Source organism: Panthera onca, chromosome F1 (assembly GCF_046562875.1).
Source record: "Panthera onca isolate mPanOnc1 chromosome F1, mPanOnc1 haplotype 2, whole genome shotgun sequence".
Lineage (NCBI taxonomy): Eukaryota > Metazoa > Chordata > Mammalia > Carnivora > Felidae > Panthera > Panthera onca.
Genome location: NC_138355.1, coordinates 28101114 through 28119346, shown reverse-complemented (window position 1 = coordinate 28119346; position 18233 = coordinate 28101114). Strand labels below are relative to the sequence as shown.

The window sequence follows — 18233 nt, the reverse complement described above, 5'->3', positions numbered from 1 at the left end:
TTGCATTGCTCTGGGTTTGAAGATTAGCAGATTAGATGGAGCAAAGGGTAGGAGTAGGAGTCAAAGTTGCTGGCAGAAAAGTACATGACCTGGTGGTTCCAGGACTTTGTGAATTGGGTAAAAAAAGAAAGCTCAACAATGTTGCAGTGTTTACCAGGAGGCCTAGTACCTGGACCACTGCTAAATTAACCATGTTTTCAGAATTTATATATTCTAATTCCAAAGATTCCAATGACTTGACCTGGCCTCAACATCTTCTTGATGCGTTTTGTTTTTCCTATTACTGAATTTAGAAATGGAATGCATTATACATATTTGCAAAATTGCAGTTCAACACTCTTAGGCAAGCCACACAGGAAGACATATTGCTAGTTGGTTGCTTAATAAGCCTAAAATCAGAAGTTGGAGACTTGATTTATCCTTCTTATTCTTGATAGGTCTTTCAGTTTAGGTAGTATCATGTAGGAAACCTTTTTTTTCCCCATCTCTTTTCAATTGCTTTCTTTCCCTATGTGTGATACAAATTTTAAAGTATTGTCATGTCATGACATGAAAACTGTCCTCTATTGGGCTAACCACCAGAAGAGTATAATCTTAGTATAGAAATAATCCCCTGCTATAGGGATAATCCCCTGCTATAGGGATAATCCCCTACTATGGGGATAATCTTACCAATGAGATGATAATTTTGTATCTGCTTAGCCATAACTCCATTGGATGGGGTTTGAATGGGCACTGCCATCAACTGTCTTTAGCTGTTTCCTTTTTCCTTATTTGCAGCTAAGGTTACCCTTCTACTTCTTGCCCTAAACAGAGTGCTAAAACAAATTATTCAAATACATTACATTCCAACCCCATGTTAATGAAATTACACCCAATGTCACAATTGGTCTTTGGACTATATCCCGTTCTTCTTTTTGGCTCTCCTACTTCTGCAGAAAGCTAATCACATCTATTAGGTATAGATATTAAAGTCTCAAAGGGAAGCGTGTTTCCATTTTAGGTAGTGGGACATGTTCTGAAGCAATCCGCAAGTCCCTGCTATGTGCTCAGCACCATGATTAACTAACTGTACACAAGAGTAAAATCTGACCCCTGCCCTCAGGAAACTCATTCTATTTGAAAACAGTCACTGTACACAACTCTCTTGCCATGTAGTAGACTTTAGGTACTCTACTTGAAATAGATAAGGATGTTTGAGGGCCCAGCAGAAGGAAATGTTATTTTTCCTGGAGAAATCTGAGAAAACCTCAGAATAGTGGTACAGTGTATCTTCCTTTATGTGCATAATCTTTTTCTTCTCAACCATCCTCAACTTCATTCCCAATCCATAAATTAAAATTTTTAAATAAATTTAGAATAAATTTTAAAATGTGACTATTAAAGCACTGGACAGGAAAGATAGCGTCATCCAATGGATCCAATGGGCTGAACACTAGAAGAGAAATTACACCTGCAAGCTTCTCTTTAATGAACCACTCATGTCTTCTTTAGCAAGGTTTTTTTGTACTGACAGAGTCTGAAGAAGAATCAGATTAAATGCACAGGCCACCTCCAACAGCGGTCTCTACTTTGCAATTTGGGATTTTCCTGGTAATGACATTTATCATTAAATTTGGCTTATTTTCCGTTCTCTAGTGGTGCATCAGTTGCATCACTTCAAGTGCTACTGTCAGTAGTTTGTTGCTACTCTCATTATCTAACTGAAGGTGCATATAATAAGTCACTTATTCCAAGTGATATTGTAATTTATAATAAATATGTATTTGGTCTTTGCTCAGCTTCTGGCACAGAGTTCCTAACACTCTTGGAATTCTCTGTGATGAGAGCAATAAAGGTGTCTCTGGTTATGTGAATGAGGTGGCTTTTAGAATGCAACGTAATCGAGGGGCGCCTGGGTGGCTCTGTGGGTTAAGCGTCCAACTTTGGCTCAGGTCATGATCTCATGCTCTGTGAGTTCGACCCCACATCAGGCTCTGTGCTGACAGCTCAGAGCCTGGAGACTGCTTCAGATTCTGTGTCTCCCTCTCTCTCTGCCTCTCTCTCTCTCTCTCTCTCTCTCAAAAACAAGTAAACATTTAAAAAATTAAAAAGAATGCAACTAAGGATGAGGGCTGGTTGCCAGGAGAACCAACCACATGATTAGAGGGTTGGAACTTTCAGTCCTACTCGACCTCCACCCCTGGAGAGGGAGGAAGAACTGGAGGTTGAATCAGTCACCAGAGGTCAGTGATTTAATGAATGGTGCCTCTACGGGGAAGCCTCTATTAAAACCCAAAAAGGCAGGTTTCAGAGAGCTTCCATGTTGGTGAACGTGTGGCAATCTGGGGAGAGTGGTGCCCCGGTGCTGGGAGAAGATGTGGAAACCATAAGCCCTGTCTCTGTCCCTGATGCTATGCATCTCTTCCACCTGGCTGTTCCTGAGTAATATACTCTTACAATAAACTGGTGATCTAGTGAATAAATAGTTTCTCTGAGTTCTGTGAGCTGCTCTAGCAGATTAATCAACCCAAGGAGGGAATCATTGGAACCCCCAGCCTGTAGCCAGTGAGCCAGAAACACAGGTGACAACCTGGGCTTCTGACTGGCATCTAAAGTTGGAGGAGGTGGAGTAGTCTTATAGGACTGAGCCCTTAACCTGTGGAATCTGATTCTGTCTCCAGGTAGATAGCATCAGAGTTGAGTAGAATTGTGGGACACACAGCTGGTATCAGAGAATTGCTTGCTGATGTGGGGAAACCCCCACACCCACATATCAGAATTGTGCCTAGACCCACAATGGTCTTACTTCTTCTTTTAAAGGCCCGACATGCAGCAGAAATAGGAGCCGATGGCATCGCTGTCATTGCGCCTTTCTTTCTCAAGCCATGGAACAAAGGTAAGTAGACGGTCCAAACACATGGTGCCTCACACGGGCCGCTTCTTTTTGCCTTCATTCAAAATGGTTACACTGAACTCGTGAAAGTAAAGTTTTATGGACTGACAGTGTGCAGTTGCAGTAGTACACAGCAGTGGTCCAGGATATTTGGCCTCCCTGGATCCATGTGAGAAAATACTCCTTTGAGAAGGGCTTCAACTCCTTTGCCAAACAATCTGATTGGGTCATCATCCACCAAGCCCCAGGTCAGCCTATAGGTGCCTGTTTGAGTCAGGTGTTCACTCCTAGTCCAGCCGGTTTTGCAGTGTCAGAGTAACATGGCAAAACATGGGACCGGTTTTCTCAAAACAGAGGAATATAAGTGATGGGCATCTTGAGAATACACGTTCTATTCAAGATTGAATGAGTAATGAATTTGAGGGAGATTTCACAGAAACATCCATTGTCTCCCAAAATAACAAGTTAATTGCTTTCTCCTTCTCTGCTTTCTCTATGGAAACTACTTGTGGTTTCCAAGTATACTGAGTCTTTTTCATCCTCCTGATTAACAAACAAAGAAATGCAAATTTTGAAAAGATTGAAAACAGACAATCCATGATTGAATGCATGATTAATAAATACACAGCTAGGGAAGCCTGGGTGGCTCAGTCGGTTAAGCATCCGACTTAGGCTCAGGTCATGATCTCGCAGTTGGTGAGTTGGAGCCCCCACTTGGGCTCTGTGCTGACAGCTCAGAGCCTGGAGCCTGCTTCAGATTCTGTCTCCCTCTCTCTGCCCCTCCCCTGCTTGTGCTCTATCTCTCTCTCTCTCTCTCAAAAATAAATAAATGTTAAAAAAAATTTTTCTTTAAATATCTCTCCCACTAGCCAAAGTGCAAGCAAGTCTGCTAGATTTATTTATCATCTGTAGTAATGTTGCAGTTGAAGCTCACAGTGGATGATGTAGGAAATCGCAACTTCTCAGTAAAGTAGAGTGAGTTCTCTTCTGCCATATCTGGATTTCTCCCCAAACAGGGAAAGAACCAGCCTCTGGTTGAATTATTGTGAGATATGCCTCTATTCTTATAACTTCCCTCTTTAAGCAAATGTTGTTTACCTCTTTGTTGTAGAATTTTCTCAGTTAAAACTTGATGATTCTGATCCTAATGCAGATTCCTTGTTGTTCCCTGACCACGTTTAACCCTTGTGGGAAAAGAGCATAAAAGTCTTCTTGATGGGCTTCTGGCTTTTATGAGAGTATTTCATGATCTTCTCTTAATATCTGGGAGGGTTTGCACCAGTTTTTTAATAGTATTTTAGTATGGTACGAAAGTGATCATCTTATTTTGGCCTTTCTCCAGAAAGGAAAATAAAACTTTGAATGGAACAAGCTGCAATGACATTGCCGTAACAATCTCAGGGATGGTAAGAGTGATCAAGAATTTTCAGCTGCTGAGAGGGATGGTTGCATTTCATTAGATGGTTCTTTTTTTTTGTTTTTTTTTTTTAGCAGGGAAAGCCAGTGTTTTATATGCTTGTTCACACCACGGCTTTTCCTGCTCTTCTTTCAGATGTCTTGATTAATTTCCTAAAGGAGGTGGCTGCTGCGGCCCCAGCATTGCCATTTTATTACTATCACATCCCTGCCTTGACAGGGGTAAAGAGTAAGTGTGGCTTCTTTCAATGTTTCTGTCCCTCCATCCCATATCTTACCGTTTCACTAAGAAAACTCCACCCCACATCATCAAAGCATAATATTGTTGACCAGACAGTTCCAGTTGATCCACAATAAGTCAGTGTTATCCATCGTTGACCCTTCCTTATAATGGAAGTTTTTAAGTGTGAAAGACGAGCTGACACGTAGGCACTTCTAGCAGATATGTTGTGTCTATCACACACACCCCTGCTTCTTATATGAGAAGACACAAGCCTGTAAGACCCTCAAGGAGAAAGACTGTGTCTGCCATGTCCTCTACCGTATTCTCAGTGCGGTAGGTACTGAGGTACCCTGAGCCCTCCTCACTTCTCTTCTGGCTTTTCTTTTGTCGTTACTATGCTTCTCCAACAAGGAGATCGTTACAATTAGATGACATTTCTTAGGGGCTTATTTTTTAGATTTCATTCCTTTCTACTTCCTTAAAAGAAAAAAGTAGAAGTTGCGCCTTGGAAACATGCACGTGTTGTCTTCAAAGAACAGAAGGTTTGGGGCTGTAATTTGACAAGTGTACAGGAACTACTAGGTGAGGGTGCGTGACGTCCAGCTGAGAACAGGTTCTGGCACTCTGTGCCGATGCAGGGGGACCTACAAGACGCGGTTTGGCATCTTCTGGAGTGTGCAGATTAGTGAGGCATTGACTGTTTTGAGCAGTTCGTGCTGAGGAATTGCTGGATGGGATTCAGGAGAAGATCCCCACCTTCCAAGGGCTGAAGTTCAGTGACACAGATCTCTTAGACTTCGGGCAATGTGTTGATCAGAATCGCGAGCGGCAGTTTGCTTTCCTTTTTGGGGTGGATGAGGTAAGTCGCTCACTTGTCAGGTTAGTTGCCCTCTGGAACCATTTATAAAGCTATAGAGCAGCAGCCTCTCGCTTTCTCTTGTTCATAAAAGCGAATACTCTGTGTCTGTTTTTGACTAGCAACTGCTGAGTGCTCTGGTGATGGGAGCGACGGGAGCGGTGGGCAGGTAAGCATGACGCATTTTTCCCAACAGTTATAAATGTCAAGTCCCCCAGGGAGAGGTAGTCACCACCTAATTCGTTATACTTCTTGCACAAACACCGTTTTTAATACAAATTGCCTTTCTTTCCCCCAGTCTTTCAGTACAAAGGAATTAAGTAGGGCATAGCAGTTTGTTAGCAACCCAATCATTGTCCCTACAAGCCTCTGCTGCAATCAGAGGTAAGGCACCAGAACCAAGAGCATGCACAGAACCCATCAGAAATTATTTACTTACTAGTAACAGAAACCCATTCAAAGGAGCTAATGTAGACAAAGATAAGGTATAAACTACTGGAAAATTACATAAAACTCAAGAGGAGGAAGTGCAGCCAGGCCTCAGAGAAGATGAGAACCCAGAACTGCAAATCTCTCAGCAGCCACAGCAGAGCACTCTCCTGTCTGTGGCCCTCTGGAGACTCTCGCCCCTGTGTCTCTCTGCGCACCCCTCTATTTCCCCTCTGGCTCTCCACGTGGGCTTGCTGTGCGTCAGCGTGTGCACATGGCCAATCGTGGCTGCCCAAGCATGGCACCTCAGGGTGTCACCAGATCGCACCTCCTGTTCAGTTTGCCTGAAGTCCAGTCACCTGCAGCCAAGAAAGTAGAATTATGTGGCCTGATGCCTACTTAGACAGGCTAGGGAAGGCAGGAAATTCGATTAGCATGTCCACTGCACATGGTAACCTAATTTATTAGAAAAGTGCCTACAAGGGATTGATTGAAATAATTTGTATTCACTGAAAGGACATTTCCTCCCTATAGGAAAAGTGTAGGGAGAAGCAAAGTAATATTGATAACATGTCTTGGTGAGTGCGGCTTTGATGAAGAATAATTAAGTTGGGAGCTCCTGGGTGGCTCAGTCGTTTAAGCATCCGACTCTTGATTTCAGCTCAGGTCATGATCTCATGGTTTTATGAGTTTGAGCCCCATGACAGGCTCTGTGCTGACAGTGCAGATCCTGCTTAGGATTCTCTGTCTCCCTCTCTCTCTGCCCCTACCCCACTTGCGATGTCTGTCTGTCTGTCTCTCTCTCTCTCAAATAAATAAATAAATAAATAAATAAATAACTTAAAAATTTATTTAAAAGAAAAGAATAATTAAGTTGGATAATTTAATGGCTTATTCACCAAGTCAGGATGGCCGGAAATATCCATTGTCACTACAGGGACATTTCTGCCAAGGAGACCTGAATGCCTGGATATGCTGGCTGTGAAATTCTTACTTTTTTTCCCCTGTAAATTCTTACTTTTTTGACTTTTGTTTTTTTGGCCCCCATTTGGCATTTTTAATTCTGTCAACATTCTGGAGGCAAAGTACATTTGGTTAGACTTTATTTCTTCTTCACTGTAATCACATTCTCTCTAACCAAATATGCCTAAGACCCCTGGGATTTGAATTTTAGTATTCTGAAACTCCTCTGACGTTCACATACATATCGTGACCTAGAAGTGTTCCACATCTATAAGTGACTTATCTCAGCTATTATGTTTTATTTTTCCTTACTTTATGACCAGAAGGTAATGTGGAACTTCACATTCTTGGAATCCCTTGCTGCTCATTCCAGGGTCTACATATATGAAGTACCAACAACATTCTGTTCTTCATATACCAAGATAAATATATTTTTCTGATATTGACTTAACTCTATGAGAAGTCGCTCGACACTGGGGAAGCATCCTTGTTAAGAATTTCTGTAAACATCTACCTTGCCAATTTCTCTAAGAATTCAGTGATTAGTCTAAGATATTTGTCTTTATTGGTAGCTAGAGACTTTTTTTTTTTTTCCAGCCTACACTCTATCAGATCAAAGGACTTATTCTCACTTTTATGTTTGCTGAATTGTAATAGATGGTGGTGTGAGGTGGTGAAAGCCTTTGCCACAACTCTGTAGCCTTCTTTAAGCTGGAGTTTTTTCACAGTGAAACAGAAGCCAGGCTTACCCTGCAGGGCTTTGAGAGGATTAGACATGATTTATGTCATGCACCTGGAACACAATAGACAGTAAATGATCTGTTTTATTATTATCTTTATTAAAATTATTATTAGAAACTAGCTTCTAGATAATACATGAATTAAGCGTATATATTACAGGTAGCGTATAAACTGGGCAGAGAATTTAGACAATCTGCTGGGATTTGCCCCATTCACCCAGTTCTTCAGCATAAGACTTCAAGGCCTCAGCTCAGATGCTATATTTTATCCACAGCTCTTGGCTAGCATTGTGCCTGCACATGTGCCCTGAGGCAGGTGTTGGCCTCATTTACTCCCTACCAAATACACTAACTCCATCTCCTGCTTTTTTCCCTTTTCTTCTAACTTTATCATTTTCCATTTTTCTTCCTTTTCTTTATCCCCTTTGGTGTTCTGTGCCTCCTCTTGGCACTGCTTAGTGTTGCTACAAAACTCAGAACTGAAGACACCTGATCTCTAATAGATTAGGGCCAAAAAATACACTTCTGGAAGGCCTGGTATATTTTTCCCTTTTAAGCATCAAAGGGATTAGAAGAATCTCTCCCGCTGAGTTATTGATCTTGCAGTGTATACTGTTTTCTTTCTAGTACCTATAACTACCTGGGAAAAAAGACAAACCAGATGTTGGAGGCTTTTGAACGAAAGGACTTCTCTTCAGCCCTGAACCATCAGGTTAACTTGATTTTCCCTTCACATAAATCACAGCCACTTTTCTTTCCACTGGATAATTCTTATTCTTTCTCATCAGCACTCCTACCTTACCTGCCCTTGTTAAATTGCCCAGCTGCCTCTCTCTTCATTTTCCTTCTGCTTCTTACCTGTTCTTGTTTAAAACCAAACCTGTCCCCATTGTCTGTGTTCCCTGCAAGCTAATCAGGACCGGCCCTGTACGGGAATGATCTCTCTCTGTTCCTCCTACAAACGATCTTTTACTCTATGTTCAAAGTATTTTTGTGAGTATGAAATAACAGTGATAGATTTCTGGGAAAAATGTGACCAAATGCTGTCCCCTTGAGGACCTGACACCCAAGTCTCCAGAGTTTATGAAGAAGCTGTGAAGCTGGTAACCCCAAATGGGAAGACTTGAGCTGAAGTCAGAGCCAGTCAGTCACCTTCACTTGCAGTGTGCTGAGAACTGGTGGAAGCATCCACCAGGCAGAAACAAGAGGCTAGTGAGTGATCTAAAAGGAGACACTGGCTTTGAACTAAGAAGAGAAAAGCAGCAGGAGACGATGCTTTACAGGGAGGACCTGGGGGGGATAGTGGCCACTGTTAATGCTACATGGAGGACAGGCCAGCTGTCCAGAGAATGAAGAGACTCCTGAAGGGCAGAACCAATCTCGCAGCTGGGTAATATGTGTACTCGACACAAGTGGAACGGGATGGAAAGAAAGAGCGTAGGCACAAGAGAAGGACTTGGCCTCCGAAATAGTAAATAATCAAAGTGACTGAGTAGAGTATAATAATCAAAGTGACGGAGTAGAGTATCCCAAGAAAATAAGCTGAATGAAAGGCATAGGCAAGATCAGAGCAGGTGCTCAGTCCCAATAAGATTCAGATAAGGAATCTTTTTTAACAAGACAGGCTGCCTTTAGGGAAATTAGAGATTATAGAGCAGAAGTGCAGAACATCCTGGAGGTTAGAGGGAGAGGGGGTGACCTGAGCTCCAAGTCAGAGAGAATGTGAGGTAGCAGTTGCCAGGAATGATTAATTCCCCACCTTTTAGACCTGAACATTGAGCGATCCTAAATCTACTTCCTATTTCAAGTTTAAATAGCTGATTTAATAGTTGCCTTTGTTCAGCCTCAGATCACGTGAAGCTGAGAACAAGAACAGGGTAGGGACTTAGGAAGCTTTGCCAACTAAACCAAACATTGACAAGACTTTGGTTTAAATTAAGATAAGTCTGTCTGAATTGTGCAGACTTTGCCTTTTTTTTTTTTTTTTTTTTTTTTTTGCACCGATGGTTATTTTCTTTTTCCTTAGTTTCCCAGTGAAAGTTATTTCTGAAAATTCCAATCTGTTCTAAGCTGAATGACAGGGAAACCATATGATGGAGTAGACAGTAAAACAGCTGTGATAGGAGCCCTTCCATTTAGTGGTTTCTTTCATTGACTGGTCCGGTTTCCATCTCTTTCTTTTCCCCCATTAGTCCCACTCAAAATAGTATTGGTAAGGAATTTAGTTTACCACATTCTCTGTTTTATCCTTATAGAAGGCTAGTGTGAGTGGGTCTCATTTACTCATTTATTTATATGCCAAGGGCTGGGCCAAGTGCATAACTTCATTAATACTGGTCTCTGCTCTAAGGGAATATACAATCAAGTGAAGAAGCAAAAAGTTAGGGCAGAATTTATTCATTCTAATGGACTTAAATGCCATCTGTTATATTTACATAAGTGAAATGACACACGTACAGAGATGTTCCGTACAACCTTGTTTATAATACCAAAAGATGGAAACAACCCAAATATCCACCCATAAGGAAATGGTTAAATGCATTGTGTTTGAGTTACGCAATGGAATTCTATGCAGCCCTTAAAAGGGTGAATTCTATGTACAGGCCTGGAAATATTCCATGATATATTAAATGTAAAAAAGCAGCAGGGTATAGAGTCATGAATGTGATGTGCTACAGTTTGTGTGAGAGGGAGAAAAGAACATAAATACATACATGTTTGTAAGGTTCTGGGTGTTAGAATTTCATTCTGCACAGAATTTTCTGTTACTAGACTGTATACAGTTGATGAAAACAACGTAAGAGTAAAATGTTACTGAAAAGGCATCTCTTCATGAGACGGATGGAGTCTTTTTCTTATGAATTAGTTCACAAATTCTTGGATGAATATTACTTAATGCTAGCATGAGTTTAATTTCAGCATCGATATTATTTCTGGTTTTGGTTTTTAGAGAAATGAGTGCTGCGAAACCCTGTAGGAATGGAAGAAATTTTGTTACAGCAAAGTCACTCAATTCTTTGAACAGTTTTTGAGTCATGTTAAAAATCACAGAATGCTTTAGTGATTTTCAGCTAACAGCCTGGGTAGCAACATTGAAAATAATGTTGAAAGCAAGAAGTTGAAAGCCCTATGGTTTTTTAGAGGACTCGTTACCCATTAATTAGAGGAGTCGCTTTGTCACTTTGTCAGTGCCCATACCAGTATTTTGATCTGCTCCTTTATTTGGTTCCCAGAGGTGTCCCAAGGCAGTGATATGGGAGGTATGTCTTTATTTTTTTCAAAAGTGGGAGAAAAAGGACTATGAAAAGGAAATACAAAAGGACAACCTGTAGCTGTATTACATGCGAATTCTTCCCCTCATCAGTTTTAGAAAATAGCATTTATGGATGTTGAGGATCTAGAAATTATTTATCCCCATAAATCTTAGCCTTGGCTAAGTGTCCCTTAGGTATCTTGGAAAGAAAGTGCCCCAGAGGTTAGTGTACCCCTGTTTGAGAACAGCCACAATAGCTGATAGTTTAGCTATGCAAGCTAGATGAATAAAGGGTGCCTGCCCCCATCTTAGCTCTAGCTTACAATTCTATCTTTGGCGCTTGTTTTCTGCAAGAGCCCTTTTAATAAAGCTTATGTATGTGAAAAGATCCTACCTTCTCCTGGGTGGATCTCAACCCCAACCTCACTTGGCTGTTTTTTTCCACTCTGACAGGCCTTCAGACAACTAGGGTGTGTGGGCTTTTTAGTTTGGGGTTTCTGTCCTTTGACTTCCAAAATTTCTAAATTGTTATCACAGCTTAGTAATACTGACTATAGATTTGTGTTTTTCTTTTTCCTTTCCAGTTTTGCATTCAGAGATTTATCAACTTTGTGCTCAAACTTGGTAAGTTTTCTGCTTTGCCTGCTATGAGTATAAAGGAAATGGAACACCATCACTGTGAGGGTTCAACAAGGACACCAAAAAAAAAATTTTTTTGATGTTTATTTTTGAGAGAGAGCAGGGGAGGGGCAGAGAGAAAGGGAGAGAGGATCTGAAGCAGGCTCTGTGCTGTTGGTGCAAAACCCAATGTAGGGCTCGAACCCACCAAATGTTGGATCGTGACCTATGCTGAAGTCGGACATTCAGTCAGCTGAGCCACCCAGGCTCCCCCAACAAGGACACTTCTTCCTGTTCCGTTGCAAGCAGAGTTTTATTTCCAATACTAGCTTTAAGGCCAACCCTATAAAATGGTGAAGTAAACCTATTTGGAGGGTCTTTGGCACCCTTCCACAAATCTCAACCCTCCATTTTATCACTTTGTTTGCCTCCCCCGCCTCTGCACACCATTTTTTTTATCCTTTTCTCCCACCATCCTGCCCTTGCTCATTAAAATTCTACCACACAGATTTCAGCCTGAGGGCTTGGTGGGGGAAGGCAGTCTGAACACAGACCTTACTAAATTGTGAATGACTGGCAGCTCTCCCAAGAGTATTTGCAATGTAAAGAGAGTTTATTAACATAAGTAAGCTCAGATGATGGAGGTTTGGATAATAGGACAGAGTAGAATTTGAGGGAAATACAGTAAATTTGCATAGAGAAACCTCCTCACAATCTCCTAAATCTTACCCCGTGACAAATGCCACCATTTAGTCCACCTCTTGAGGAGGTTGGCCCTTTCTGAGAACTTGGGTCGAGTCCAGGAAAGGTTTTAGGTTTGTTCTTGGCAGACCTCCCACCTCCCTTTCAGAGCCTTTTGTCTTCTGGCAACTCCTCCCGAGCTCCAAGCACCTATCATATGGAGCACCTCATTCCTGCAAGGTCCTCCACTAGCTCTCTTAATCCTTTGAAGACGCTGTTTCCCATTCGCTCTTCCACTTCCATGATTGTTGTCCTATTTATGTGCCACAAGTACTATATTATTCCCTTGTCCTACCTAAGCCATACTTTTCACAAAATTGTGGGTTTGGTGTGGTAGGTGTGTATGTTCCTAAGGTACATTTAAATAAATATTAAACTATTAAAACTAGAGCTAAAAGTGTGCTTGTGTACATATAAGATCGTCTAGCAGTGACACTGCAACATTTCTGCCACATAGAGCTCTAACATACTAGCTGATACTCTTGCCAGAATATTTGCATTTTTTTTTTAAGTTTATTTATTTCATAAGAGAGAGAGAGAGAAGGGGAAAGAGAGAATCCCAAGCAGGCTCCATGCCGTTAGCAGAGAGCCCGTTGTGGGGCTTGAACTCACAAACTGTGAGATCCTGACCTGAACTGAAATCGAGTCAAACACTTGATGGACTGAGCCACCCAGGTGCCCCCAGAATATTTGCGTTTTGAATGTGGACTCTTGAAGATAATTTTTATGATTTAAGAGAACACATCTTTAAAGAAATCGTTTCAGACTTCCTTGGCAGGTTGGAGCTTTCGTGATTTAGTCAAGGAGAGACTATCTTAATAAATTTGTAGTCTACAGGGCACCTGGGTGACTCAGTTGGTTGAGCATCCGCTTCAGCTCAGGTCATGATCTCGTGGTTTCTGAGTTCAAGCCCCACATCGGGCTTGCTGCTACTATATGTGCAGAGCCTGCTTCAGATTCTGTCCCCCTCTCTCTGCTCCTCCCCCACTTGCACTCTCAAAAAATAAATGCTTAAAATAAATAAATAAATAAACTTGTAGTCTTACTATGAGGGTAGCTCCCTATTCCACCATTTGTAATAAGCCTGGGAGGGCCATTTTGCATTCATCAAACTATACTGTATCTTTGGTCATGTTAGTATTTTCCTTCCCAATGTTCAATTAGTTAACTTAGCAAAAGAAAGTTACGTTTCATACCCTAGATCTAAAAACCATAGCTGATTAAAACAAATATCTGGCTGTGCTGTATTGTTTCCTTAGATCCGCCTTCAAAATCCCTAATTCTATGTTTAGCTCTGTTTTCTACTATTTCATTTCACTGAATGTAAATTTTTCATTTCTAGTATTTCTTTTTGTTTTTTCCCCCAGATATTTCTGTATCATCAATTCTCAGGATGTGAGATTTGTCCGTTAAGCATCTGCTAGATCTTGTGTGACTTCTTTTTCTCATGTGTTTTGTAAATTTTAATTCTGAATTTGTCTTCAGAGACTTGTTTTCTTGTGCTCTAGTTTATAAGGTGTCCTAACAAGTGGTTTTACATTTGCCTCTGTTGGAGCTTTCACCAATTCTAACCAGTTTTTAGGTTAATTTCTTAATCCAGTTCTTACACCAAGTACCTAATGCAAATGTGGACCCAGTGTTCATATATGGCAGAAGCTTAGGGTTTCTTTCATATGATCTTCTTCCATCCACAACCCTGGTGGAAATGAAGCTTCCTTGCCTCTCTATGCCCAGGCTGGCAGGCTGGCTCCCAGTTTCACACAGGGAGTTTAATTCAACCCCCTCTATGCACAGACCCAAGGCTTCCTCTTGGATTCCTGACCAGCTTTATAACACCAGCTCTAAAACAGCAGCATCTTAAATAGTGCGTTTCTCAGGGACTTCTTAGATTTACTTGAACTAAATTCTGTCTTAGCGATGAAGTCCTATCATTCGATCCATGGCAGTATATCCCTGAATCAGATTATCCTCCTGGACCAGTTGGCTTCAGCAACTCCTCACCACACTGACTTCTCTCTTCCCGATACCTTTGGTCCCTCCTTGTTTCTGAGGTTGACTTTGAGTCTTCCTTTGTTTTGTTTTACTGTTTGTCAAGTTGTTTAAAATATTCCATCTTTTCTATGTGTTTGAGACAGGAAGAGGAATTTCCTGTGTCTGCTCAGTCTGCCATAGTGACCGGAAATGTTCCCCTCTTTTATTCCCACCTTATCCTGTCATAGAAGTCACTGTAAGAATGTGATCTCGCTTTGAGATGTTTGTGGCAAAGTGGACAGTCCCAGTCACATTTCATCATTTGTTTTTCTTGTCTAGGTTTTGGAGTGTCGCAGACGAAAGCCATCATGACTCTGGTTTCTGGGATTCCAATGGGCCCACCCCGGCCTCCGCTGCAGAGAGCTTCCAGAGAGTTTATTGATGAAGCCAAAGCTAGGCTGGAGAGCCTGGATTTCCTTTCTTCCACTGATTTAAAGGATAGAAACTTGGAATCCTGTAGCTAAGGCCTTTCTATCAAATCAGAGTGTGTACCTTGAATACTGCATTCATTTCTCAAGGGCTTTTTAAATGAACTTGAACTAAACACTTTTCTAACAAATGAAATCTCACCTCAATCGACAAGTATTTAAGTACATTCTATGATCCTAAAATGTTTAATTTTTGTGAAGGGGCAAAAACCCTAAATGGGGTCATGAACCCTAAGTCATTCAATATTTCACAACATTTTTGTGGAGAAATTTCTGCTTATATGGATGAAACGGAATCAAGAGGAAAATTATAAGTGATTCATTCCACTTGCCTTTAGGAGCTCCCATTATCTTGATTTCTGATTCTTAATCCTATTTTAAAATTTTCTAATTTTAAACCCGTATAATGTACTTTCATTTTAATAAATATTCATTTGGAATCTAGGACAGCTCTGAGCTACTGCATTTAGGCGGGTACACTTTACAACATGACTCAACTTTACACAACTATTAACACACCAGCTCACTTTGCTGCTCAGTCTAACTCTAGACTATCTGCTTTCAGATTAACTGTGATGTCACAGTTTTCCCCCCAAACATTGGGTTATGTGGAAACTTGCTTGACCACTAAAGGGCCCATGAGAGTGCTTTTCGCAGAACCAAGAAAAGGCCCTCCCCAAAGATGAACTCAGGTCTCCACTTCTTGCTATGCAGAGAACTTGTCACAGCTCAAAATCTCAAAGAACCAAAGGTCTCTCCCCTGGGCACCACACACTTCCCCTTTCCCCATTGAGAAGAAAGTGTCTCGTCTACGGCCATACCACCCTGAACGCGCCCGATCTCGTCTGATCTCGGAAGCTAAGCAGGGTCGGGCCTGGTTAGTACTTGGATGAGAGAAGAAAGTGTCTCCCCAACAGGTCCCTGAATTACTGGAAGTGAAGGCCAATGTCCCTTCTACAGTTAGCCCAGGGGCCCCTGTTATTTCTAGGTCATACTTTCAAGCACATTTCTTCAGTGAAGGAAGATTTGAGGAGGACCCAAAGATTTTATCTCAGTCTAGCTTTCCTTACACACCTTCTTTACTCTTTCCTTTCTACGTACTATATCCCTGGCTGTTTAATCTCTTTTCCAGCAAACCCTTGTGAGCACTTCCTAGTAACAAAATATACTGCCAGTCAACCCTTGATGATTTTATTTATTTAAAAAAAAAAAATTTTTTTTAATATTTATTTACTTTTGAAACAGAGAGAGAGAGAGAGAGAGAGCATGAACAGGGGAGGGTCAGAGAAAAAGGGAGACAACAGAATCTGAAACAGGCTCCAGGCTTTGAGCTGTCAGCCCAGAGCCCGACACGGGGCTCGAACCCACGGACCGCGAGATCATGACCTGAGCCAAAGTCGGACGCTTAACCAACTGAGCCACCCAGGCACCCCAACCCTTAATGATTTTAAACCTGACTATCCAGTCTGTCACTTATCTAAGATTTTGTTTTTGTTTCTTTTGTAATGAGTCTACTCATTGGCAAAGGGCAAGTACTTGAAATTCATGTCAGGTATACTTTTTATTTATTTATTTTTTAATGTTTATCTTAGCATGAGTTGGGGAGGGGCAGAGAGAGGGAGACAGAGGATCTGAAGTGGGCTCTGCGCTGACAGCAGGGAGCCTGATGCAGGCTCTAAATCATGAATGGTGAGATCATGACCTGAGCCAAAGTAGGACACTCAACCGACTGAGGCACTCAGGTGTTATTGTTTTTGCTGTGTCTGGCATCTATCAGGCTCTGTCGTCATTGTCTCCAACTCTATTGCTTGGTTAGGTAGTGACCATGCACAGTCTCACTCAGCAGCACACCTCTCAGGGTCTACTGCATTAAGTTTGAATTTAATGTTAGATCAAATCCTCCCTGGCTTTTGAGCCATGGGTTACTGTGGCAACACATTTAAAACTAAACTTAGAAGAATAAAATACTGTGACTTACTATTTTGTAAACAAAACCAAGCCTATGGGCAAAATGTACATCCTTACTGGGATATTCTGGGCTGGTACATTTTGTCCCTAAGAGGTGACACATCACTTTTTGTGCTCTGGGACATACTGATCACTGCAGCTTACCCTGGATTCCTTATTTATATACCTCTTGCCATTCTTGCTCTAGGTGGGGTCTCGTCTTTCCAACCACACATAGGTGCCGTGAACACAAGGTAATTTTCAGATGCTTGTTTGTTTGTTTTTGTTTTCAAAGAGAAAAACAAGTTTTAAATATGGTATATGCCAAGTCCTGAATCTCGTATGCTTATTTATCTATTCTTTATAGTTACTTTTGAGGTAGGTTAATGATGTTTCATCGAATTTCTAAGATGCTCTTCATTGTAAGATATCATTTGATATACCTCTGAGGAAGAAAAAAACGCTGATAAAGTAGGACATGCCATCCCATTCTAGAGGTATCAAAATGCTTTTCAAAGTGTATTTTAGAACTGATACAACAGAGCATCATCCCTTTTTTAAAATGAGGTAGCTATGGCAAAGAGAAGTTTAATATCTTGAGGTCACACATGGTCTGTGGCAGAGCCAGAACAGGAATCTTAACTGGGTGGAAACCAGACTATATTCCACACTGAGAGTCTTAAACACGTATGTCTACTTTTAACAATACCTCTTAGCTAGTGTTATCCCTAAGATTCAAGCCCAAGGGCCTACTGATATAGTGGAGAGTTGGGTTCAACATAGTATGAAATGACAGACGGTATGGCATGGTTGTATGAAAGGCAGGGTCACCTCATGGTGAGGAGTATGTGCTCAGGTCCAGGCTGTGTGGGTTCAAGTCCCGGCTCCACCACTCTCTGTGTATGACCTACAACATTTCATTTAGTTTCTCAGTCTTTCAGTTATCGATAACATGAGAATTATAATATGTATTACCTGTCTCCTGGTTATTATGAGGATTACGCCAAATAATACATATAAAGTTCTTAATGAATATTGAATAGTGTCTGGCACAGCATTCACACAGTGAAGTACTAATTTTTGTAGCTATCCAAGGCATTCATATATACTCTTTATACAACAGAGAAATATTACATTACTGCTAAACCTTTTAATGAATAGCTGGCAAAATAAAGTTGAAAATGAGACTAAACCCAAGGCAAGAACTGCAACAGAAATCTGCATTTATTATTAATGAAGCCCAGATTATAGTGCCACTCTCAGGTTTTTTCCTGGGTTGGGAAGTTTTTACTGTGTTTCCATCCAACCATAGAGGGTAGGAAATGAAAGGTATCTGTGGGCTTTTCCACAATGAGATACCACCTCACACCTGTCAGAATGGCTAACATTAACAGCTCAGGCAACAACAGGTGTTGGCAAGGATGCAGAGAAGGGATCTCTTTTGCACTGCTGGTGAGAATGAAAACTGATGCAGCCACTCTGGAAAACAGTATGGAGGTTCCTCACAAAACTAAAAATAGAACTACCCTACAACCCAGCAATTGCACTACTAGGTATTTATCCAAGGGATACAAGTGTGCTGTTTTGAAGGGTCACATGCACCCCGATGTTTATTAGCAGCACTATCCACAATAGCCAAAGTATGGAAAGAGCCCAAATGTCCATCGATGGGTGAATGGATAAAGAAGATGTGGTATATATATACAATGGAGT

At 41.2% G+C, this 18233-nt stretch overlaps 1 protein-coding gene across 4 annotated transcripts in view; it reads left to right on the top strand.

Annotated features, from left to right (window-relative positions):
* Positions 1-15017, top strand: part of NPL (N-acetylneuraminate pyruvate lyase) — a 37819-nt gene extending 22802 nt beyond the window's left edge. For 3 of the 4 annotated variants that reach the window (XM_060643760.3, XM_060643757.3, XM_060643759.3), the window contains 7 exons: positions 2803-2878; positions 4428-4520; positions 5225-5373; positions 5493-5539; positions 8130-8214; positions 11340-11379; positions 14425-15017. In XM_060643760.3, the coding sequence (XP_060499743.1) occupies positions 2803-2878; positions 4428-4520; positions 5225-5373; positions 5493-5539; positions 8130-8214; positions 11340-11379; positions 14425-14609 (675 nt within the window). In that variant the 3' untranslated portion in view covers positions 14610-15017. The remainder of the gene's footprint in view (positions 1-2802; positions 2879-4427; positions 4521-5224; positions 5374-5492; positions 5540-8129; positions 8215-11339; positions 11380-14424) is intronic. The other variant, XM_060643762.3, reaches the window with a different exon arrangement.
* The last annotated feature ends 3216 nt before the right edge of the window (positions 15018-18233 follow it).